Source organism: Odontesthes bonariensis, chromosome 17 (genome assembly GCF_027942865.1).
Source record: "Odontesthes bonariensis isolate fOdoBon6 chromosome 17, fOdoBon6.hap1, whole genome shotgun sequence".
In the NCBI taxonomy this organism is placed as follows: domain Eukaryota; kingdom Metazoa; phylum Chordata; class Actinopteri; order Atheriniformes; family Atherinopsidae; genus Odontesthes; species Odontesthes bonariensis.
In genome coordinates, this window is record NC_134522.1 from 7,935,333 (window position 1) to 7,961,842 (window position 26,510).

Genomic DNA, 26,510 nt, shown 5'->3' on the forward strand with positions numbered 1-26,510 from the left:
CACAACTCACATCCCCTGGTTCTTCTCTGGGCGTCCACTGGTCGGCTTCCCAGTATAGACTTGCATTTTTCAAGCATAGCTTGATTTGGCATCACATATTTTGCTGGCTTACAAAACCCTCCAGATTTGTCATCTCCAGGATTATTTTTTCTATTGCTGGTGTGATAAACAGGTAGAATGTAGAGACAATGTCATGGGCATGAGAAACGGCATACCTTGTGGGTCCTGGAGTCATCTTTATGACGTTTTGTTCTGCATGCCTGCCATGTTGGTCATATGCTGCTGAAGACCATGTTATTTTGCCATTTTTTGAAAGGAAAGTCTCTCTTTCAGCTTCAGGGTTTTCTTCTGAAGAAGAAGATGATTCATCATGCTCTGGGTTGTATTCCTCCCCATCTTCTTCTTCGGATACATCCTCCACTTCCTCTTCTGAATCAGAGTTGTCTTGCTGGACATCTGAGAAAATCAGCTCTACAGCCTCTTCAATGTTATAACGCACACTCATGGCTTCAGCACAGACAGAATTCGGGGTCCTGTTATCTGCAGCACCTTTATAACCTCTGGAAATAAACAGGTGGTCTTCTGCAGTCTGCGAGAACACCCCCTGATTTGCCTTGTTTACTTCTGCTACTGATTGATCTGAGACACAACTAAAACATTGTAACATTCTGTGGTTTGTAAATAACTCTGTGAACTTGATTTCAACTCTATTTGCCTCACGGGTCATTTTGACCCGAAGACCACCTTTGTACATGTTTTTGTACAGCTTACATGGAAATGTGAATAAAAGCAATATTTCACTTTTTCTGGTGTTGAGGCCAATCGAGGAAAAGTCATAAAATTTCAACTTACAAAAATAGCATTAAGTGGATTTTTTGAGGATTTTTAACACAGTGGCGGGTCATTTTGACCCGAGAACAACAGGAGGGTTGATAGTCTGAAAGGCAGCTGAAAGGACCAAAGCCAATAAAATATGACGGTGGGTTCGGATACTAACAACCTGCTGGCACAAAGGTACGTTGCTTAATCAAAGGCTTTAAAGAACATGTAGAGGTACGTGACACCATGTCTTATGATGTGCACCTTCTGTTACTTCCAACAGTAGTGAGCACCTTTTGCTTTCTTTTACATAAAAAAGAAGTTGTCAAATATAATGGAAGAGATAAACAATGGCAGTATAAGACTGGATTCCTCACACTGATGCACAACCTCAGTTTACTATGTTTTTCAACTGTGTTGTAGCAGAGTTTACAGGAATTTGCAAGTGACAAACACTTCAGGAGCTGATGCCCAGCAGAATCCAACCACCTTTGTAAAAGTGTCATCTTTAATCTGCAGTGTTCAGCCGTTCGGTTCCGTCAAGTCGAAAATGGATTGACAGTTTGCGCCTAAAAACAAGATGCTTTGCGTTTGTGTGTAGGGTCCCGAGGACAGCCTCTGTGCAGGTGGAATCTATGCACCAAGCACATAAAACACACAATGACCCAGAATTCAACATGACATGAAGTCAGCTTCACTTTCCCCAGAATCTGTGTTTATGACATGCCATGTTCGGTATGTAGCTCAGCTTCCTGCAGAGAAGAACAAAGAACACCAGGTGGAAACATGATGGATTGTCCTGTGTTCAAAGCGACTGAGATGAGACAGTTGAGGCGTCCCGCCAGGCTCCACCACCTAAAGCACAAAGTGCCGCTGCAGCACCAGAGCACCTTCCACTTTCAGACACCATAAATACACTCCATTTTCCAAATGCAACTCGGATACTGCATTCGAGCACTAATAAGATGGCAGACGGTGGGAATAGATTTGAAATACGGGAGCAGTAAGAACATTAAAACGAAGCACAACAAACATTTGTTTTGAATTAAATTTGCATTTATTAACCTATACCATTTGTCCAATTAGAAACATTTAAAACTTCTTCATGGAAGTGTTGTTACGTCAGCCCTTTCTTATATCAAGCCCTTTTAACGGATGTTCGGTATCACAGGAGAAGCACAGAAGAAGCACATGTGTGCACAAAATGCTCAATGCTCAGCTGCAGCAGCTGAATATGCTGCATTCCATCTGTGCTGTAAAGAAGGTCACACTGTTGGTGTGAAAACTGCCTCCATGACAGTGCTCGAAGCGAGTTGTCACCCCATCTTGTGTTTCAGTATAGCATATTAAATCAAATTGTTTATACTCAAAGCAGAGCAATGTTTTCTATTTGCAGTCAGTTTTGGAAACATTACACAGTGACAAATGAGCCTTTTTTGCCTGTTTCTTCAACTGCTTTGAAGTGAGGAGCTTCAGGATAATACTGAGCTCTGCTCTATTGAAGTCCATCAAGCCAAACCAGCGAGTTTGTCTTCATGCTGTAGGCCTTATTCTTTCTAAAGCACCCACCCCAAATACAGCCGGAGAACATTAAAGGTGAAGAATGAACCTCACCTTTGTGATGATGGAAGTTGTTGAGCGTGGCCTCCTCTTTGCCACAGTGTGGTGTGCAGAGCCAGATGTCTTTCTCACAGCGTGCCGGCTCATCCTGAAGGGAAAAGCGTGATTGCTGATCTTTGCTCAGGTATTTCAGCTGTGGTCTGGCTGTAGATGCATACCAGGAAAGTTATTAGAAGTGATTCTTTTTTGAGCAAACTTTCTTCATCTGCTCTTTGCGGTTCAGTGAAAAGGCCCCGTTACTGCCCCCTGAGGGCAGGAAACAGCCACCCCTGGGTACTCAGCTCCTCACAGTGGAAGCTTCAAACAGCCTTAGAGGGCGACAGGTTTATCTTGAGGGTCACAATCTGATTCCGACAACATTTCTGGATTAGGTTGGTTTGACGAGAAAAACTGCAAAAACCTCATAAAACAATGTGTATCCACTTATCTCCTACTTACAGATCTGCTGGAACTGTTTCTAAGTTGTTCCTGTTAAGGGTGTGTTAATATGACAATATACCCTGACTAAAACATAAAAATAAAACCCTGCCTAAGATTGTAGAAGTCCTTCTCATACCAACAGCTCTCACTCGTCTCGGTATGGACTCCACGAGGCCTCTTAGGAATCCAGGGGCATCAGGGACAAGGAAGAAGGTGCTTAAACCCCCTTTTTTATCATGTTCTTCAAACCATTCTTGAGCTATTTCCGCAGAATGGCAAGATGTATTGTGCTGCTGAGGCCACTGCCATCTGGGGATGATGGTCTCTAACAATGTTTAGGTAAGTGGGTCATTGTGAAATAACAGCCATCCAAATGTTTCCCAGCAGGACTCTGAGAATCCGCGGCATCCATTTGGGGAGCAGCGCAGGTGAAGGCTTTAATCATTGTGCTTTGGAACATATTACATTATTCAGCGATTCCATGATTATGATAAATGAGGCACTAAATTGTTGAACTTGTGAAGTTCTTTCGTCAGTGCTTTAGTTTAAATAGAAAAAACAAACAAGTGATCGTGCATTCATGCATTTCGGTTATTTAGTTTTATTTTATTTGTGCAGTGTCCTCGTGAAATAATCACCTGAATCATTGAAAATGGCAGGCTCACTTGGCCAGATCAATGGGCCTTCTGATTAATATTTCTGTCACCGCAGAGCATCTCACCCCCTCAGCTGGCGTCTTCCTCCTGCCACCTCATCTCTGAGCATTTGTTGCACGGTCACCCTTCCATCCACACGACAAGGACGGAATCATGATTTATCTGTCCAGGTTACTCCCTCCTGTCCGCTTCTGTTGCCTCAGTGTCGGTCGCGGCTGATTTAGATGATTTAGATTCGATGGACGGGTCAGAGAAAGCTGAGCCACAGGAGCTCACTGGGGGACAGACCACACAGGTCAGTGTTTGCTCCTCATCAGCGAGCCTTGATCACCACAGACTGTGTTGGACAACATTTGGCAGGTACTAACTGTGGCAAACCGGAAACCCACCACAAGGTCATCCTCTGTGGAGAAGTTCTGTCCCGTTTGTCCTCGTGCTTTTTAATTTGTCAGCATTTTAACCTAACAAACCCACATTTTTCATTCTTCTCCTATGGACCAAACATTTCCCATCACCTGACAGGTGCCGCAATAAGACAATCGATGTTCATTCATTTTACACAACATCTTTGTCATGGTTGGTGGGTGCAGAGAGAAAGACGACGTACCAATGAACCGATAATTTAGTCCCAATAGAACATACAAGAACACTGTCAATGTCGGAGAATACATGCACAGGAGTACAAGTGAGTTATCATTCAAAGGATGTCCAATGCTGCAGACTGTGAGAATCATTCAAAGACCTCCTCCAACTCCCTACTTTGTTTGGAGGAGATCATCGTACATGAGCTGAATTCACCGCACAGATGTTGTCTTTAAGTTACTCCAGTGGTGATTTTGTTTGATGAAATTAAATTAAATACGCTTTATATGACTATATACGGTGATGTTGTGGTTACAAAAATCAGGATTTTATTAGAGCAGAGCGAACGTAACAGTCTGGAAATGTGAACTGACACGTAGCCTTAAGGAGCTCAATTTCAGCCAGTTTGACACTTTTTGCCGTCTGACAGAAGAAACAGAAGAATATGTGAACGACAGCAGCTTTCCAGGGAATTTCCTGTATTAAAACACACTGAGACCCCCTGTTTGACAAAACAATGCTGTTTGGAGGCTGTGTGGCACAGGTGGGCCCATCACAGTCTTGTTGAGCGAATGCATGCAGGAGTGACTCAAACCCCAACGGCATATTCTGGGTGTGTTAGTGCTTCAAACTATTTCAATTGGACAAACATATTTACGAGCATTTTAAGTCTGATTTTGGCCGGACAGTTGGAGTCGGAGCAATTTAGTCTCATGGGAACGTGTGCAGCATCCCGTCAGTCTGCAAACGTCTGGGAACTTTTGGGAGGAAATGTTGTATCTGATACAGCAGTCCGGCTGCGCAGCTTCTCTTTGTTGTGCATTGGATTTCATGATGCTCCAGATGTTTCCAGCTGGTGAAAGGTCTAGCCTGCCATGAAACCATGCTGTTGGACTAATCGCAGTATGTGGTGTAACGGTCTTATTGAAATACACAAGGCTGACCCTGAAGACATCATGGTGGCAGCGTGAGCTGCTTTAAAACCAGTTTACCTTTCAGCATTGGAGCCTTTCCAGATGTGCACGTTAACAGTTCTATAGGCAGTAACGGACTTCTATCAGTTGCCCTAAATGTTCCCACTGAGTCCATGTTCTAAACTGTTGCAAAAGCTTTTTTTTTTTTTTTTTTTTTTTCCAGCACCTCGAGTGCAGTCGGCATCATTGTGCACCATGTACTGGTGAAATAAAGATTGAAAAAAAATTACTCTTTGCAGGAAGCGGGACTCCTCTTACAAGGAAATCTACCTGCCTGATTTCATGATTTATTTTGTTAAACGCCTTTATTTGGACAGCAACATTTTAAATTCCCTTTGGGAAAAAGTATTATTTAATTGCATTTAAAAAGGACACTGTACAAATCCCACCCAAAAATCAGTGAAATAAAATCTCCTTCAGGTAGAATAAATGGATTAAGCCACTAACAGAAACTCTCGACACCATGTTAGAGAACGTTTCCACACCAGCCACTCCTGAACAATCCTACTTTGAACTCCCTGGAAGGCCTCAGAAATGCTCATATGACCCCAAACACTTTTTGAAAACCCATTTATTCACCTGTTTGAGCAAAAAATTCACAGTTTCTTTTACTCAGTTGCCTCTGTGACCGTGGGTTGAAGGCAGCGGGCGTCAGGACAAGCCCAAAGACTGAACTCACAAAAAGAACAGTTAAAACAGGAAAGCTGAGACAAGTTTTTAAAAAAGTCAAAGAAAAACAGCATTCAGGAGACTTTACAGGAGTTCATTTAATCTAAGGATGTCTGGGGGAAAGCTGTAGAGGGAAGAGCTCATACAAACACTTCACTGTACATACAGATACACACTGATGTGTGGTCTTGCTCTGGTATTCTGTACAACCACCAGGAGCAGGTCTGCATCCCAACTCCAACGCTGCGTTTGCATCTGCGGGCTCTGCTGCGCGTTCCAGATGGAGACCACAGAGTTGAATTAAAATCAATCAGAGTATGGTTAAGACCGACTGTTAAGCTGGACATAGAAGATGCTCTAGTGCTATTTCATTGCATGAGGACATAAAATTTGGAATGCAAAAGTGAAGTTTGAATACAACAAAATGAGCTTTTGTGTCATTTTCAATGCAAACACGTCAGAACGCGGAGCTGGGATGCAGGTGGGCAGTGAGGAGGAGGAGGCTGCACCGATTTAAGGTTTGCAGAATGTTGCCCAGACGACGAGGAGACGGTGAGCTGGGCATCTCCGACCTTGTGGCTGAAAAGAGTTGTGGCGAGGCCAGGGGGCCCGTCTGGCCTTGGTTCAACACGTGTCCCTTGATTCTGTAAAACTTTTTTTTTCGTGATAATAAAATCAAAAGCAAGAAAATAAAATGAAAGTATATATAACTCTTTCAGGTCCATTTTATGTATATTTGAAATCTTGTTCTCATTCCTCTTCGCTCTCGTTTTCATGCTCCATGTCCTCCTCGCCATTTGCTTTGGGTTCCGTTCTGCTGTCTTGATCCTCATCTTCCTCCTCCATCTCCTCCTCTTCTTCCCAATGCTGAGAGGAAGCAAAGAAACATGTCAGATCTCAGCTCGGAAATAGCACACTTTCCTCAGGGCCATCCTGACCGTGTTGCCAATTCTTTCTCTGACTGGATAGTCTAACTTACATCAGAGTCCTCGTCAGGAAGTCCTTCGTCACCAGAAGCCTCATCTTCGTCGGATGATTCTGCAAAGGGCAAACAAATCCATCAGCTGCTAACGCCAAAGTGCTTTCATTCCATCAGGCCGAACACAACTCCTCCCACAAACAAATTAAAAGAAAAAGGGAAAAAGCTTCCCTCGCTCGTGTTTACACTCTACACAAAGGAAAGGATGCATTTGCATTTCAATGCAGGCGTTACACAACTGACTGGTGCAGGAGGAGAGGGATGTGATGAGCATCTCTCACCAACAGACACAGATATGGAGAAATATTCTGCTGCTCTGGCTGCAAGAAACTCTGACATGCCGTGTACAACTGCAGAATAAGTAGAGGAGTAACTACCATTCTAAAAAAAGGGGGGGACTGACAAAACATGGAGAAACTTTTTGGCAGCCCAAACGGAGGATGGGTTCTGGTCATTTCAGGACCACAGTGACATGAGAAAAGGCGGCAGCAGGAGTGGAGGAATGAAAAGGTCCAACAGCATTATTGTTGGAGGTAAAAAGCAGGCGTTCTGCTGTTTATTGCCAAGCTGACGGCCCCCGTGTGGCGCCTGCGGGCGTTAACCGACAACTGACCTGCTCTTCATTATCCAGGAGAATATCAGAGATCGCATATTAATGGCATTTAGAACATGAGCAGTCCGGTTGTTCTGTGGCTCATGTTGTTGGATCCAATGTTAATATAACCGCCGAGCTTTGCATTTACCACTGCTGGACCGTCTTTGTTGGCTTCGGTAAGTCTATTTCTTCGGTGAGGGTAATAACATAACATTTAAGTATGTTTCAAAGCAGTTTAATTTGTATTAGAAGCAGATACGTCGGGTTGGAAATGTTGTGTTCGACCTTTCATGACTGTGGAGGTTGTGGCGTCTTAAACTAGTATTATTTTAACTTGTGAAGCTGGATATCGTTCTCTTTTTGTGTGTACATTTTATTCTGTTTTAGTGTGCCGCTGTGTTTATTACTGCAGACCCGAGCCGCTGTCCATCCTGACCTCTAGTTCTACCCGGCAACTCAGTGACTCGTGACCAATTCCAAACACAGTTCATGTCCACACTTTGACCTCTTGGTTATCATTTAAAAAAAAAAATAAATAAATTTTAAAAAAGGCCTTGAAGATGATGTGGTGAGACCAGCGAGACTGAGAACAGTTCTGCAAACAGACAACTCGAAAAAGATACTGAATTGATTGATTTTACCCGTTTACAACACAGCAGGCAGCCGCCCTCTGTCCTGCTGTGTGGGGCTTTTTATATGATAAATCACCCCGTCGTACTGTAGCATCAGGCAACCTGGGAGGTAGTGGTACCAACTACACCAGTTCTGAGTACAGAAGCAACCAGCATAAACAGGCTACCCGGGGAAATGGCTCGTTTCTGCGGGTGTACTTGTTGTTGAACGTAGTTTAAAAGTGCCGTTTCAGGTGTAAAAACTGCATCATATAGAAAAAATAACAACAAAAGATGCTGAGAGACAAATCACCTGCTCCTGTGTAAAGTTTCAGAATAAAGAGCGAAAACACAATCCAGAACAAAGTGTGACGGCTTAATGAGCGCTCATTCCTGTGACCAGCTGAATTCAACGGGACTCGACTTTATACTGACAGAGTTAAAGATGACATTCTAAAAAGTTTAAGCCAGAATACTTTTTAAAGTCCACCTTTTGCACTTTAAAATGAAAAGGAAACGGGACCCAAGCAAACAATGAACACCTGAGGTGCTAAGCACTTAGAAACATCCTGTCAGCTACATGAGGGTGTAAAAGCCGAGTCTTTCAGCTCAAGTTTGATGGGCTTTCACTTCATTCTAACAGCAAAAAGCTTCTCGTTCTGGGAGATGTTCACAGATTTTTGATATTCAGACCAGGACTCAGAGGGAAACCTTCAAAAATAAAGATATCTGTGGATGCTGAGGTGTGTTCAGGGTCAACATCTTGTTAAAAAAAAAGTATAATTTTCATCTCCAGCTTTTTACAGACAGTGTGATGTTTCCCTGCAGAATTTCAAATTTAATTGACTCCATTTTATCCACAAATATCACCATATGATCTTTGGATAGACAGCCCAAGCCAGTGGATCACGAATGTACAGCAGTCATCCACATCAGCTACTTAATCATTTCATTTCACTGTGCAAAGTGTCAAACTGAGACAGGAAGCTTCAGCCTTTTCTGACTTGTTAGTGAATCAGATTTCCATGTTGGGCCCATAATGAGCCCAGTGCATGGCATCATCTGCTCAGCTCTGACACAAAGGAACAAACTCCTGCTTCCTGCTCATCAGCTTCTTTTATTAACTTTTTTGTTCAACGCCGTCTCACATCCTGGACCACTGACAGGGGGATTGAAACTCAAGGCGCAGGTTAATTATTTCATGAGAGCCAATTTTCCATGTGGTTCAATAAAGCGTTTTATACAGTACGGTAATGAGAAATGAGAGTGAACAGAGCGGGGCCTTGTTGCTCCGCTCAAAGGGGAGGATCTGAACACCGAACGGTCAGGTTGCCAAGCAACAGGAGTCGTGTTTGCGTGCGGCGCATCGCCAAGAGTGGCGGAAAGATGGGCAACACTGTCTTCATAAAACTTAACACATTCACTTTATTTCTCACCAGGAGTCCCAAATGACTACAGATCAGCTGGCGGGATAATACGTGCCAGTCAAACTAATGAGAACAACAGACCAGAAAAAGTTGAAAAACAAACAGGCGATGAGCAAAGGCTGAAATAAGATCATCATTTTAATCTCGTCAGCTGCCCACTCACACAGCTCACTGAACTGCTGCGATGCTGCACATAAACCTGAAAGTGAAAGAAACTGTGCCGACAACAGGGAGGAAGGTGTTTAAAAGGAAGAAGCAGCTGGGAAACACAAGGTTATTAAGACTGAGCAGGAGGAGAACAAACACTTACCCTCTTCATACACCAGCTTGGCTGTGTGGTCAACATCTGAGACCGTGCTGCAGCTGTCATTTGTCGCCACCTAGTGGTGAAACAGAGGGTATTACATTGGAAAGACCACAAAGCTTCATTTCAGATTCCGTTTCAACTCATTTAATTAGACGCCATGCTCACTTTACAGCGATAAGCCAAAACATTAAAACCACCGACAGCTTAGCTGAATAAAGCTGATCATGTCGTCACAATGCAGCAAACAGCTGGAGTTCACGTGAATATTAGTCTCACAGATCAGACACCACTGTGTTAAAGTCTTGAGCCACCAATACTTTTTTTTTTTCTTTGCATCTCGTCTGGATGGCATTTGTAAAAACCAAATTACAGAATATAAGGCCAAAACAGAGTTTGTACAATTCTGACAGGCTTGAAAGTGACCAGCCTGAACCCTCTCAGACCAGCTTTCTGTCCTCTCTGTAACTAGTCTTCAGGAATAGTTCTCCAGGCTTCCCAAAGCTCTTTGTTGACTAGGAATCACCTTGTGGTGCATAAATACTATTTCATGTCTGTCAAACTGTCATCTTGTGACAGGCTGCCACTAACAAAGTGTCTAAAGACACTATTTAAAATTGGTTCTTTGCATGTTAACAGATCTGTTGTCAGCAGCTGGTACAAAATACACCCGTTTATCACAGTTTCTGGTTTAAGAGGGAAAAGAAAACGTTTTCATGAGAAACAACACGAGCGCTGGCTTCTCCGTGCTAGTTTCCTGTTCTTTACAAGTGAATGTAAATCATTCTGGACCCAGCTGATAAAGAGGAAGGTTTGCATCACCGTACTCCTCCGATGAAGTCGAACAATCAGACGCGCAGATGACAGCGTAAAACCAAAAGCTTATTTCAGAAGACCCCAAACTTTAGATTGGTGGAGCCTAAAACCTCCATTTCACCCAGTTTTTTGGTTTATGGAACTTCTAATTTACTTTTATTGATTTCACTTATGGTTATTCACGGCGTTTTTATAGAATACTAATACATTACTCCTGGTATTGCACAGTACATTGGTTTAAACTCGATTGCTTTATGTGTGATTTATCAACTAAATCGAAACTGAAAAAGCTCAGTCCTCACAGTCCACAGATATCTGAGATCATCCCCAGAGCGATCCCAGAGGTCTCGGGTCCATGTCCCGACAGCAAGAAGCATAAAACTGACTGCTTTGGTGATATATCTAAGTGTCCCTCTCAGCTCACACTGGATGTTTCATGTCCCATCACTTCATAGTTAGGCTTTAAACACGTAATTCACGTTAAAAGGTGCTGAAACGTTTTATACAGCTAGGTCAGACCAGCGAGAGTGAGAACAGTTCTGATAACGGACTACTCGAAAAAGACACTAAATGGATTGATTTTACCCGTTTACCACACGGCTCCTTTACACTCCTGCGTTAAGTTTCAGAATAAAGAGCGAAAACACAATCCAGAACAAAGTGTGACGGCTTAATGAGCGCTCATTCCTGTGACCAGCTGAATTCAACGGGACTCGACTTTATATTGACAGAGTTCAAGATGACATTTTTCTAAAAAGTTTAAGCCAGAATACTTTTTAAAGTCCACCTTTTGCAGTTTAAAATGAAAAGGAAACGGGACCCAAACAAACAATGAACACCTGAAGTGCTAAGCACTTAGAAACATCCTGTCAGCTACATGAGTATAAAAGTCTTTTAGCTCAAGTTTGATGGGTTTTCACTTCATTCTAACAGCAAAAAGCTTCTCATTCTGGGAGATATTTCACAGATTTTTTTATATTCAGACCAGGACTCAGAGGGAAACTTTCTGTAAAGGTGCTGATGAGGCACTTTAACAGGGAGGATATATCCAAGCAGCATTTCTAACACTGATGAAACGGACTTTTAGAGTGATGATTCCTACCTGGGTCATGAGGAGATGCAGCTTCCCGCTCAGTTTTGTTAGTTTGTGGAACATCTTCACTCTGCTCTCAATCATGTGATAAAGGACCCCCAGCTGGGTAACCAGGTCTGGCAGCTGTTGGATACACAGATGGAACGATGGAAGGGGAGAACAGTTCAGCAGCAGAAAACACAAACTATTGCCAAACACATCAGTACTAGAGCCTGGCTCGGGCCGGATTTTTCTGTCCGAGCCCGGCCCTCAACCGACAGAAAAGTTCTCAAATCCAACCCGAGCCCGAGATTAATTAAAATATTTGTGTCCGAGCCCGCCGGAAGCCCGAGACCAATGACCAACGCAAGACGGCGCACCCTAATCAGTAAATACACATTGGTGACAGCGCACCATTATCCACCATAATCCATTATAAAACATACACATTAATGGCGGTGCACCATAACAAATGCACAAGCACTCTTCAGTTCTCCAGAAGCTATTTTTCTTTTAATGTCCTCCATAGCGCTTCCAGCCAACTGAGCTCGGCTGCACTGATCGCACGTGTTTAATGTAAAGTTGTTCAAATGTTCGATATGCGTGCGTGCGCACCGAGCATGCACAGACCACAGATGCACACAGATGCATGCTGCACGGCATGAGGCACGAATAGCCTACCAACATTTTCATTTATGCATATTCAATTATTTATGTTTATCACAAAAACTGACGTTTGCAATGAACTGAAACCTGTCCTCTGGCTGTTTATAATTTTCACGATGTCTGCTTGCTTTCGAGCCCGACCCGAGTCCGACAAGACATTCTAATTTTTTGTCCGAGTCCGGCCCGTCGGGCTTCGGTCGGGCTGCCATACTCTAATCAGTACAAGGACGACGAGTCCATTTCAAAGCTCGTACACAACTGTTGCTAAGTTAGAAATAAAGGGACAAAGGAGAGGCTTGACCATCAGACCAGAAATGAATTTTTGTCTTCATATCAGCAAAAAACTGGACTCACCGATGCCAGGTATGATGTGTGGTGCATGAGGACAGCTTTGAGCCACCAAACCATCAGGATCGCCCTGTGGGAGGAACACATAAACACGCCGTCAGGCACACCAACCTCCTTTCTGTGACACGCAGCTGCACAACCAGACTGAGCACTTACGTATGAGGGTGCCCCTGGAGCCTCTTTGTCAGCTGCAGAGGAGACAAACAGTGGGTTAAAACTGCAGCTGTCACAGGTCCTGACAGCAGGGTGAGAGATCTGTGCAGGTCAGAGTAACTTTCCAAGGAAGTGTCGTCGTGCCACTTACCTCTTCCACCAACGGCAGAACAGCAGAGAGGGGTAACCGAGCAACCGTCTTCTTTATGATCGCCACTTTACGAGTTTGGAGAACTTTCTGCATGAGGTCAAAGAAAGAAAAAAAAGTCACGATGTTGCTGCCCCTGAACACAAGCAGCTCAAATCCAAAACTTTTCAACGCTGTGATTGAGCGTTTATCCATGAAGTCTTCATTTCTGAATATTGTTTAACTGTCTGATTGATGCAAATCAAGCCAAAGCTGTGCCCTTCGCTTCACTTACATTTAAGATATTGGCATCATTGCTCTCCAGGCCCTGCACCAGAAGCACAGCAAAATTATCCGTCTGTAATGAGGCCGTTACTTTGGGAGCTCCCTTCTCGCTGGAGACCGCCGACAGATCTATTTCACCGAGTCGCTCAGCTATCGAAATCTGCGGAGGAACAGAGTTTGTTTAGCCAAGCGGGAATCCACTCACTTTTCCTCACATTTAATGCATTTTGTTCAGATTAAATATAAAAACCATATCACAAACAGCACCGAGATTAAAATGCATAAAATTAACAGAATGTGAAAAGTTTTCCCGAGAGGGGATTTGGGTTTCTTCACCTGATCAGCCAGAATAAAAACAGAGTTAACAATGGCTGTGTCTGAGCTGTAACCAGACAATTAAACGTTAATGAGGACGCAGCGCTCCATCAGTTTTACGGCGTCCTGAGGAGGAGTCGCAGCCATAAAGCTGTCAGAGCCAGAGACGGATACAGCGCCGCCACCAGCAGCTATGCCTCTACCTCTTTGATGTCTGCGCCTTTTTTCCTCTTCTCCGATCCCTGTGGGGGTCCCTTCACTGGGGCTTGGTGACCAGGAAGCCCGGGAACCAAAACTCTGCTATTGGCATTGACGATTGGAGTTTTCACCTGAAAGAGGCATTCAAAAGGAAAAGTTCAAATTTATCCAGCTGTGCACGTGGATTGTCAAAGCCGCCCCCCCCCCCCCCCCCTTTTTTTTTTTTTTTTTTTTTTATAAATTGTACTGAAAATGAGGCCTTTGTTACCTTGGAAACGGTGGTTTCCATGGTAAGAGACAAGCTGGTTTGAACATCACGGGTCAAACATACGCGTCTTTCTGCTGTGTTGATTTCCTGTGAAAGTGGAAGAAAGAAGAGCGGCAGGTGGATCAATAAAAGAAGTCGAATCATCTCCACAAATTAAAATGAAATTAGTTCCACAGGTGCCGACGGAACGAGCAGAGCGGGCGAGCTGCGAGAGCTCCGGCTGGACTCAGATTTAACCACCGTCTCCGTCTCTGTTGAGGTCGACTGGCGCGTCGGATCATTTCATCTCGTTATAGCCTCATTTCTGCGGTTACGGCTCAGAATTGGTGCAGATGAAAGAAGGCTTAATAAACTTTGCGACGGGAACATGCATACATCCTTTATAAAAGATGTTTTCATGTATGAATCTGCGATGCGTGCGCTGTTGTTACGAGGGTTCCGTTCATCGGCCACATGTCTTCTTCTGGCTCATGGCCCAGACCCAATTAATTAGACTGTGAGGTGGAATCAGCTTCCTTTCATCTCTGAGAACACCTGAGGTTTTCCATCAGGTCTGGAAAGATGCCAGTCAGTTTATTCTCTGGCAGCTTCATTCTAATCTTTGACAGGTCAGATCTGTGCGTTTCCCTTAAAGGGATACGCCACCCCCAGGCCAAATTAAGACGCTAGCATGTATGTATTAAGCACAACCAAGCAGTGGTCAGTGCTGTGAGATTCGGACAATGCCTGGGTCGCCAGGAAAACGCTCCCACACACTTATTTATGTCTCGGGAATGCGGGGATACTTAATTTGGCCTGGGGGTGGCGTATCCCTTTAATGCACATAAACCTTTTTCACAATTTCACATTGTTCTCACTGAAATGTTTAGATTGCGTTTAGTTTTAGTCTCAGAATTCGATTCTCTGCCGCGTCTTTAATTGTCTCATATAAGCTTCCTGCCTCAGGTTGTTCAGGTCTTCTTTCGTCGGCTGTTTCTTAGAAGCTACTCAGCTGAGAAGCGGACATTTTCCCAACAAAAGGAACCACAGCGAAACGTGAACTAAAAGCTGTACCATGCACTGAAAAATCTGTTTCCTCGGAACGTTACCGCTTCCTCTTAATAACTGGTGGGGAGGGAGAAATCGGTCTGTTAGAGCACAACCGTGTTGAGGTCCATCACATGACCCTGTAGAGCGTTCTCAGCGTACTCACCACTGTCTCCATCACAGGCTGTAGGTGGCTGCCGTAGGCCAGCACCACCGACTGATTATCTGCTCCCAGAGCAGCCGCCAGCAGTGGAATGGGCATCGGGGACTCGCTGGTATCCGACATCTGCACCGTACACGAGGGGGACAAGGGCTTCTTACACGGCCTGCGTGGACACACGTTTACTTCTTTTACTGATGGTAGTCTTCAACAGAAATCAAAATATGGCAAGTGTTAGGAGAAGTCCTGTATTCTCCAACAACAGCCAGGAGCGGAGTCATGAGTCTCCTCTGCCTTCTGTGCACCGTTTTGTGGCTTCGACACATTCAAAGCATGCAGCAGAAAACTACGCTCATCAGGAGTAAAGCTGGAACTGCAGCTCAGCTTCACAGCGCATGCAAAGGGACTGATGTACACACAGATGGGGACTTCTGGGGGGGTCCTGTCGCCAGGACAGCAGATGCTTTCCCAGATTTGGCAGACCGGTCCACACCCTCTGCTTGTGTTGTAGGAGCAGTGTTCTGCAGACGAGGCTTTTCATGTGTGCTCGGTCTCACAAAATGTTCAACCGGCAGGCATGCAGTCAGAGGTCCCCTGAAGCATTAAAGGATGCTCTGATCTGCTACAGACTGAGATGAATGGATGGAGGTGAAAGGTGTTCAGCAGAGAAAGACTGCAGCCTGTGCACACCGTGAGCGGTTTTATTACAGCGGCTCATTAGTGCATCTCTGAATGTCACTCATTAAGTGACTGTAACAATGATTCATGTTTGAATACTAAAACAAAAGGGCCGCATCTCTTATCTGCGTCTTTAAGAGTTTCATTTAAGCCGTTGTGTCAACAAAATGTGTCAGAGGTGCAGCTGGTTAAGGACTGAGTCTGAACACCTGGCCCTTTCATACACGTGCGCTCCACTGACATGCGTTGTGCAAAGAGGCTGAAATACCCACCCGTTTAAAAAGTGCTCAAACAGATGCAGCTGCCCGTCCTTACACACCACCGCCAGCCTCACCGCCTGTGGAAAACAACACATTTGCACATGGAAAACAGGTCCGATACAACAGTGAGGAAACACTGTAAAAGTTGGTTTTGTTGTCATTTCTGTTGATTTGGAACATGTTTAAGACACCGACCAAGCCAACATATAGAGAATAATTTAAGGAGCTTTTCTAACCTCTTCTTTGCGGTTGGATGCGACAAGGTCAATGTGCCGGGGCTCGTCGGTGAGCGTGAAGGACACCACTGAGTTCTTGTCCTTCCCGTCTTCTCGTACTTGCCTGCCGTCAGAACTCTGTATTAGTTGCATTAAAAACACAGCCGAGGCCAACGCAGACAACAACAACAACGGATTCTGATATTAAACCCAAAAATACATCCATGAGCCAAACACTTGTTTTCAGCAGCCAAATAAGAATGTTTCTTCTCGTTTACAGAGTTACGAACAGAAAGATTTTAATGCTGATAAATGTTTTATAAAATATATTCAAGCTACAGTGATAAGAGCAGACAAAAGCTCCCACCTCCACCTGTGCTTCATTAAAGATTAAAGATAAACCAACAGGGCCGGGTGGGTTCTCACATCTGGTCAAATTTTCACTCAAATCTGTCCATAATGTGACACACAGAGCCAAACAAATGACCCTGATCACACAGGCCAAGCGGGCCGCTGTGTTTGCTTTCCTTTGGAATTGCAGCTCTTACACATGCAGAGACCTTGTTTAACAGTCTGGACCTTCTGGGTTTCGTCTTCAGCTGTGACACGCAGCTTAAAAACCTAAAAAGCTGCTCCGGCAGCTTCACGCCTCTCAGCATGTTTTAGGTGACCCAAAACATTTTTCTCCACATCACTTGGGTATAAGCTGATGAAACTTTAATCTGTCCACAGAGTACTTTTAAGCCGTTTTTGGCTCGATTTAATCTAGTCTTTTTATTCATGGGCCTTATAAGTGCTTTGCACCTTGTGGTGAACCATCTGTATTTGATCTGAGAAGCATTCTCTTTTAGGAGTAACTCAGATAATGACACATCATCATGAAGAGTGCTCAACACGTGCTGTGATCATCCCTGACTGTAAATTAAGCTGGTAAAAGCACTTACTGTCAAAGTAAAGCACCTGTCCACCACACAACCTTTTCGTCTAAATATTTCCAGACCATGATCAGAGGTCATAATGTGTTGGAAGTGCAGTAGTGCTGGTTCAGGGTACACGACTCAAATTGAAAGTTTAGTTTGGACCCCGATGACCAAACATCAGCAGCTCTTGCCACTCACCAAACGCTGAGCAGCCGGTCATGTGCAGCACCTGAGAGGAAATAGAGGCCGTTGCTGTCAGGAGGCCTCGTGGTGGCAAAGCGCAGGGTCGTCACAGCTGTGGAGTGGCCTGTGAATTTCTGCAGACACAAAGATCAAAAAGTCAGAAACACAACTTGTTGTTAATTCAGGGTCTCTGTAGATTTCAACAAGGGGAATTTAAGACTTTTTAAGACCATAATTAATACAATTTGAGATTAATTTCTAGGGCTGGGCGAGTTAACTCGTTATTATTGGGTTAACGCATTAATTATTTAACGCCGATAAATATTTTATTGTGAATTAATGCAGGTTTTAACGCAAGGCTTTGGTGCCTTTAATGGATAGGAAAGTTCAGAAAGAGGCAGGGGGCAGAGAGAGGGGGAACGACACGCAGCACAGGGTCGTCCGATGCGGCACCCGAACCGGGGCCAGCTGCAGCGAGGACTATATGCTCCTGTACATGGGACATGTACGCCACAAACCACCCGTTTTATTGGCTTTTATTTTGTAAAAGTCTGTTGCCGTCGGCTGCGGAACCGGAAAACAAAGTAATTGGCGGATCCACCAAACATGGAGAAGGGTACGGAACTTTTACTCGGCCATTTTCATTTTAAATGATCGAATAACTTTTCGGAACAGCAGAAAAACTAGACAAAATATAACTTTGCTTTACATTTATTTAGTAGAACACTTATTACAACCTTTTTTGTTCACTAAATAAAACATGTAACCCAAGATGTCAATTCATTGCTTAAATAAAATTAATAATATAAACACAAATTAAAGTGCAATATAAGACATGACACTTTCATCCTTTAAATGGTCAGTGTACAAAAACCTCAAAGGGCAATTTAAGGCATGAAGCCTTATAAACATGGAGTTTAAATAAAAACTGACCTATGTATGCACACATCAAATAGAATGAAATGAGCAGAACTAAAGCAGACCTAAACTTATAATTTCAAATTCTTCTTCAAAAAGATAAGTACGTCTACACTGTCTGGGGAAAGTGTAGACCTCTTTGCCGTCACTATGTCCCCTGCTGTGGAGAACACCCTCTCGCTAGGCACTGAAGTACCAGGCACAGCTAGGTAGCGTCTTGCCTCCATCTTCCACTCTGCCACGGCTTCTACCAGTACCTGCGCTAGATTGGCGCTTGTGTGACTCTCATAGAGGCGACGTGTCTGCAGCACAGGGCTTCGCATCTCCCTGTTCGCTGTGATATAGTGAGCAGTCACAGTTACATAGCTTTCTGTTGCTCTGGAGGTCCACCCGTCTGTGGTTAGCGCAACAGAAGTAGCCTGGGACAATTCCGAAACAATTTTTAACTTTTCCTACTCATACAGACTTGGCACGATCTTTTCACTGAAGTTGGTGCGCGAGGGAATTTCATAACGTGGCTCAAGCACATTGAGCAGATGTTTAAACCCCTTGTTTTGCGCAACACAGTATGGCCTCATGTCTGCAGCTATAAACACTCCGATAAGATTTGTTATAACTTTGGCCCTGTCAGATTCTGCTGCTTAAGGGTGTTAAATGTCGCTGTGATTAGTGGTTGATGCGCAGCACTCGTCTTGGAGCTAACATGCCAGGATGTATTTCCACTCTCATATGGCTTTCTCGTGCCACAATGCCGACATACCGTAATTGTTATATCCACCACCCTTAATCCATCATCACTGTATGTGACAGGGAAGCCAAAATGTGCCCATACATGCGACTTAAATGATGCAGGGGGATTTTCAAGTTCCTCTCCTCCTCCGCTAGCCATGGCTACCACTGTGCTTTTCTCCTTTAGGTTGAATAGGCGCGCGGCCTCCACATAAACACGCCTCCTTATTTATTTATTTCGTCAATCAATCAGTGGACCACGTACGTACCGAACCGTAGAGAGAAATCCGTTCGGCTGACGGATCAGTTATGATCCGTTGCACCACTACTATAGCCTAGAAATCTAGACGCCCCTATCGACCGCAAATTGAATTTGCTCCCGGGCGCAGTCTAGTCACTTGTGGTCGTTTTGCGAGGCTGAAAATCGAAACTTAAATCGGGCCAATCAAATCGTGAGGAGCGGGGTCGGAGGCTGGGCTACCTAGTGACGACAGAGGTGCGAGTAGTCTTTCGATTTGGCTTTGGCAGCGACTCTAGAAGATTTAAATATACAGTTTTCTTTGCAAAACTAACTGATAATTGCACTTAAGTTTTTCTTGAAAAAAAAAAAAAGGACGTTTTCGGAGACTAATATTCTTTCCTCTGACAGACTACACTCCACCATGTTTCCGTCGCGCTGACTACGTAATCCTTCTTCATCGCTCTGATTGGTTGTTGCGCCATCCTATTGCGTGGCGTTGAGTGCAGAGGCAACTTAACAGACAACCGTTTATCCCACCCACACTGCTATCCAGCTTCACTAGACCCCTGTACAGCTTTTTGCTGTAGGGGTCTGGCTTGCTAGGCTACCACTACTATACACTACTTTTGAATTCATTTTTGAATTTTGCGTACAAATGTGATTAATTAGATTAAAATTTTTTAATCGTTGCCTAGCCCTACTAATTTCACATTAATACTGGCAAAAAGGAGGCTCAGAATTACTTGCAAAATATATGATTTTATTCGTCGAACATCAGCATGAACGGACCCTTAACTTAGAAGATACGGTCTCTCTTGATGAAATCGGCTAATCCAAATTGTGTGATGTACGTCTTGTCTTTTCAAAAGAGGCGAACTATCCCTTTAACCAAAGCGTTAACTAATTAGCCACTCCTCAGTCACGACGCTGCTAACAACCAAGAACAGCAAACTATACAGCAGGTTGTGCTTGATAAATTCTGACCGGGCAGCACAGCCACTTTAGTTACGTTATAGCGTCCTCAAAAAGCGAAACATCTGAAAGCGAGACTGAAGGTTATACATTTGTTTTAAATAAAAGTCACGTCAATACATTTTTAAGACCTTTCAAAATCGTATTCAAGACATTTTATGAGATTTCAAGAGAATTTTAGACATTTTAAGGGCTTAAATTCAAATGATTGGATTTTAGACTTTGTAAGACCCCGCGGATACTAATTACTGCCTCTGATTCTCCGACTGTGGCCTCTGACACACTGTATTCACATCAAACGGTCTCATGAATAAGCAAAGATGGACATAAATCAGCGGATTAAATGGAGACTCACCCTGTACACCTCCTTGGTTTCCAAGTCCCACATCTTGATTATGTGTCCAGCTGACAGCAGCAGCTTCCCATCGGGGCTCACACACAGACTGGTCACAGCTGCACGGTCCGCCTTCCACTTACTGTTCCAACAATAAAGACACAATGACCACATTTGGGGCATTGTGAGTCATCAGGTGGCTTTACTCGAAAAGCATTTTCATGGGATTCATCACTGCTATCAGACCAACCCGCGTGTTGTGTTTTCTGTCAAAGCATTTTCCTGTTTGAATGATGAGCCTGAAACTTTGCAACTGCCACCAACAGCTTAATATTTACAGAAGGAAACACTCAGCACTTTCCAAACCATTACTGAGCTCTAAACGGTCCATGATTTTAACTGCTGAGTGCACCTCCGCAGAGCACTTCAGTCTGTGTTAAAGATGCTATTCTAAAGTAAGCAGAAAGCCAAGTAGAAAACATTCCTGTGACAGCCTATACTTTTTAGCTTCTCCTAAAAGCTGCTTTCAGGGCGTAAATTTGACAAACGCCCCCCGCAGCCTCTGCTCCACCTGTCACTTTGGAGCATTTCTGTGGGATTAAACAACAAGGTTAGGTTGTTTAACCTAACCTTGTTAGGTTAAACAAAAAAATCTATGCACTTCATTGGGGAGATTATTTTAGCATGTTTGGAGGGAAGCTTGATGCATATTAAAGGGAATGGAAACAACTTTACCCATTCAGTGAAAAACAGTCAACAGAAAAATGTTTAGTGAATAGAAACTCAGCTAACTTCTCTTCTTCTTGACATGTGATCAGCTTTGTGTTTTGAACACAGCCATTTCTGTTCTTGTTAAGTAAATAACTACTGTTCTGTAACAAGCAGCTTACCCACTTAATTTAACCACCACTGACCACTATTTAACTCCAACCACCCAAACAAACCAGAAAGGATTCTGCAGACCACTCATGAGCCTCAGCGAGCGTCGACTGAGGATCCACGGCGACTATGACCGACGCCTGCGCAGCGACTCGTTCACCAGACAAGTCCTTCACATTCTAAGACGCAGTCAAACTAAATACCCGATGGCACAACCAGGGCTCCAGACTAAGGATGTCCCGATCAGATTCTGTGTGGGGTTGAGACCATAGACATCAAAATTCGGGGAGTTATGGTTATTGTAGTTGGAGATATACGCCTTCATCAGTAGAAATAAATGGAATGTGGAGGCATTGGAAACTCATCCAAGATGGCGGCCGCGCCAATACGTCAGCTCCAACAGGCAGCGTCAGTCTATGAGGCGTCTACGTATATCATGTCTATGGTTGAGACGGTCTGATGGTACCACCACATAACAGTAAATACTACTAATAATAATAATGAGAATAAATATACATATATAGATAGGCTATATATCTGATCCCTGATCAGGATGTAACGTCCGATTTCGATGAAGTCTGATCACGTGATCGGATCGGATCATCCTTACTCCAGACCAGCGTTTTTCACTAGTTTCCCTGGTGGTAACAGAGCCAGTACAAAGTTTAGGAGTATTTTTAACCTCGACTTAATAATTCGGTTATAAATCTTTGAGAAATAGTTGGTTACAAATGCGTTTGAAACAATGTTTATCAGCTGAAAGAAAAAAATCTTTAGGGCAACTCATCTCAGTTAAGATGGAATAAATCTTATTGTGTTCGGTTCCATGAGGACCAGTTGGGAGTAAGTGGTTGACTGCTGTGTCACAAAATGCACAGCATTCCCCCTTTCAGCAGCTCTTTTCCAAACTGAGATGACCCGCTCATTCCACATCTTTTTGTCATCATAAAATTGTGACTGCCATGTCGGACAGGACAGGGGGGTCTAAACCATCTTTTGTTTTCACAACGGTTCAAAGTGGGGGTGACAGTAAGCCGCCTATTGACCTGACAGAGGTAGATGACAACCTGCGCAGCTTTGATCAAAACCAACAGAGCCTCGTGTAAACGCTTCCGTCTATTCACTTGATGTTTCTGAAGATGGAAAAATCCCAATAACAAATAGAGGAAACATTCTGAAGTCCCACCCATTCAGCTAGTTGTAATATTTAGTTAAAGTGTCACAGAAGATGCCGTAAAATACGAATAAGTGGTCACTGGTGCCCTGATAGCTGTCAGAGATGCAGCACGTTGGTGTGTTTCAGCTCTGAGAATGACCGGCTTCCACCCAGACTCTGACATCTCAACATGTAAAGACAAAGTATTTTTCATTTCATTTCACTCATTTCTATGTTAAGGGCTTATACCAGTGAAAGCAGCTGAAACGTCATGGATACATACACAAAAAACTGGAATATGGAGTAATTATTCACACCCTTATTTGTGTGTTATGGCTGTAATTGGGGATTTTCTGGAAAGATTTCCACCAAATGTCCCTCAGAACGTCCCAAATCTTAGCAGAACTTTACCCAGTATTACTTATGAAACCGTTTATGACAGCACAAACCTGTTTGATTATGTGTTATCATCATGTAATCATGCTACGATTACACCTGCACACACGTTGCCTAAAAAAAAAAAAAAAAAGAATCACTGTGTGCTTTCAAAGGGCATCTGCCAACCTGAGTTATAAGAAGCAGCCGGCAGGAACAATTAGTGAAGTCAGAAGTGCTGCTGCAGACACTGAAAAAAACTCAGATGTGTATGTTCAAAAAGTTTATGTTGAGATGAAGGAATGTCTTGAATAGATCAATTTTGATGACCAATAATTTACAGGGAAGTGTAACTGCAAAGAAAATCAGCGTTGCACCTTTCAAAGAAGAGCAGAAGAATTTAGAACCTTATATAAACGTTGGGAAAAGCAGGTCGAGTCGTATGCTGGAGTTCGTTGGGTTAAAAGATGACAATTCAGAGCTTTTACAGGTGAAATGAGCTTCTGCCAATATCAAAACTGACCAAAAACGCATTGTAACAAAGAAAAAAGGTTGCCGCTGTCAAATAAGTTTCAGACCAGCTGAAGTCAGTCTGAGATGCAGAAAACATGCTTTTCAGCTGGTCCTGAAAGTGGTTTTTACCACTTCAAATAACAAACGTCAGCGGCGGCTCACATCAACAGGAGCTAACCGACAGGTGCTGCACAAAGACCAAAGTCAAACTTCTCTAGTTTCCCCTCACAAGATGGCGTCTGCGGCTTAAAAGCAGCAACAGGGAGATGAAATCACAATTAAAGGTGAAAAAAAGGCGGCACACAACGATGTGTCCCCAAAACAACATTGTTCTCAACTGCACCAGAGAATCATCAGAGTCTGCACAGACAGAACACATCACCACACAAGTGTGTGATTAAAGAAAGTTTTGATGTTCCTCCACTGCAGCGCTCTCTGGAGAGGACGTTAATCCTCCAGGATGATAAAACTCATCAACTGAATATTTAGTGTGGTCAGATCGGGAAAAGCAGACACTAACCTCTGCGTCTTGCCCGTCTGCAGGTCCCACTCTACAATGTTTGTGTCATCTGAGCCGCTGTATAATAAGCCTTGTTCAGGATGCCAGTCCACACAGTTCACTCCTCCACTATGTCCTCCATCCTGTCAGAGAAATATGAGACAGTTAGTAGCAGAAAACCAATTTCCATGTTATTAAAAAGGCAAAATGTTAAATTTCTCACACTGACAAGCATGTTTCCTTCTTACCATCCAAAAACATTCAAATATTTCAGTTCCTTCATATTCTAAGCTGCTGCTCACCTGTGGGACCCTCAAACTTTTTATTTCCATGAAGATATCACATTCTTAATAATACTGTGACAACTAAGTAAACTAATTAAAGCTACATGATACAATCAGGCAACTCAATTCCAGCTGTGAACGAACATATACTCCCATCTCCTCATGGGGCTGATAAACCTGCCAACAGTCTCATACTCATGTGCTACTCTTCCAGAACATCTCAAGAACATTTCAGGACTGCAGAACCTGTGTGGAAACTGCTTTTAATTGATGAATAAAGTCAGTGAATCTGTAACAAACATCTGTCATAAACTCTTAATGTCGTAATTGAGTTAAAAGCTTTTGACTTTTTTTTAAGAATATATATTTTAAACAAATGGTACCAAAACATTTTAAAAAGTAACTGCAGAACAAACTGCATAACATCACTTTTAGTGTAACGTATCTAAATTGGTCTGAGGTTGCTCAGACTAAAATATCGTATAGTAACTAAAAAGTGCTCCACCAAACAGTGGAGCAGGACATAGAAGAGTCCTCAAGTAGGCAGAAAGTTTCTTTTCATTTCAGACATACACTCTTTGCTCACCAATGATCTCCACCTCTGACCAGCTGCTGCATCAACAGACCTCTATAGTCAGTTTGTTATGTATAATCGTGCAGCAGTAGATGCACCAACACCACACAAAACCAAAAGGAAAATAGGAGAGCAAACAGAGATATGGTGTCTTTAATGTGTATCCTGAGGTGTGGTATGACATCCTTTCATCAGCATCTCTTTCAATGTGACTTTAAAACTGGTGTTTGAGTTCTTTTTACAATAATCTGTAATTGTAAACAGTGTAAACAGCAGTTATTTTAAAGGTTTTGGTTCAGAAACAGTCTAAAGTCTGCTATACTTTGCAATGGAAACGTGTCAAAGCAATGAAGTACAAAAACAAGCTTCAAACCCGAGTTGCCTGAAGAGCATCACATGAGCAGAGGAGTACGTTACTGGACATTTCCTTTTCATTCAATTGTTATTCTTCTGCACACTGTGGTAAGCAAGCCATGCAGTGCAGAGTGGGGTCAGGTCTCCAACTCACCAGTGTGCAGTGCAGAGCTCCCTTTGCTGTACTGTAGATGAGCACACCGCCAGCTGCTGTGCCCATCGCCAGTAGGTCTGCCTTCTCCTCCACCTGCACTGCCTCCGATTTCCTCTTCTTCCTCTGAGGCCCCTCCTGCAAAGCACATTTGTAAAATTGTTGATGAGATTCTGAGGACATATTGACAGCTCGTCTCCTTCCAGAAGTCTCAGATTAACAGTAGGTTTTCTCTCTGAAACTAAGTATTACAGGCCTGATTTAGCAAAGAATACAGTACACAAAAACAGGAATGAAAAGTTTTATTATTTAACTTAACTTCTATGAAATTGTGTTTTAAATGTATATTGACAGCCTAAATCAAATTGATTACGGACTTTGATGCGTGTCATGGTGGCACACGCTTCTGAAGCCTCTGTGGGCTGATGCTAACTTGAATAAAGAGTTCCTTGCAGCGTCAGCTGTTCGTAAACAACACAAAAACAATTTATCCGATTAAAATCACTCCTTTGAATGTTTTTGGAGTAAGCTGATCATAAAACACTAACTTAAGACGCTAACCATGTTTTCCTTTTCCACCATGTGGGACCAACATGTGCGTTCTGCGGCTACCCGACGCTAGCTCGGTGGTAATGCTAATGTGGCTACTCTGCTAATCATGTCTGTCAAACCGGAAAAGCGTCTCAAGAAACTTAAAGCGTAACCTTTCAGCTTCGTGATAACTTTTCTTTGTTAAAAGTGACTTTTTGAAGTTTTTAACGTGCGCACCTCGATTATAATTTAGCACATGGAGCTTGCTAAGGCCTCGCTAGCTTGTGCGGCTAACAGCAGGGGTACCCATAGAAGCCTAACGTACCTTGACTGTCCGGCATGGTCCCCAGGTTATGCACGTACAGGTGGCACTCAAATGAGCTGAAGGCACGTATTCTTGCTGAAGTGTTTTACTGTCTGTGTTCCAGATGCGAAGTCTGCCGTCTTGAGCGCACAGAGCTAAGTACTGTCGTGATTTGGGTGAAAAAACGCAGGGTAGCTGCAGCGAAGCACTGCCACCGTCGGACGCCATTTCTGTAGCGCTGCTTGCGTATGCTTGCGCCGTGGTTACACAAACACGTGCGACCCAATGAGGACATGCGCAGTAGCACGCCAGGGATCACGGCGCTCCCATTGGCTGTTGTCCGACAACTG

At 43.5% G+C, this 26,510-nt stretch overlaps 1 protein-coding gene across 2 annotated transcripts; it reads right to left on the reverse strand.

Moving 5' to 3' along the window:
• Window positions 1-5,624: 5,624 nt before the first annotated feature.
• wdr43 (WD repeat domain 43) lies at window positions 5,625-26,421 on the reverse strand. 2 transcript variants are annotated; one of them, XM_075447900.1, is made up of 18 exons: window positions 26,182-26,421; window positions 25,329-25,463; window positions 23,984-24,105; window positions 20,562-20,682; window positions 17,362-17,480; window positions 16,265-16,367; window positions 16,041-16,105; window positions 15,097-15,256; window positions 13,905-13,991; window positions 13,642-13,767; window positions 13,134-13,283; window positions 12,863-12,949; window positions 12,715-12,746; window positions 12,565-12,628; window positions 11,575-11,688; window positions 9,663-9,732; window positions 6,720-6,778; window positions 5,625-6,607 (listed from the first exon to the last, which is right to left on the reverse strand). In XM_075447900.1, the coding sequence occupies exons 1-18, from the start codon at window positions 26,386-26,388 to the stop codon at window positions 6,491-6,493; spliced, it is 1,938 nt and encodes a 645-aa protein (XP_075304015.1). In that variant the 5' UTR covers window positions 26,389-26,421; the 3' UTR covers window positions 5,625-6,490. The 2 variants fall into 2 exon arrangements, with proteins under 2 accessions (XP_075304015.1, XP_075304014.1); XM_075447899.1 differs by having other exon boundaries at window positions 15,097-15,295.
• Window positions 26,422-26,510: the final 89 nt, after the last annotated feature.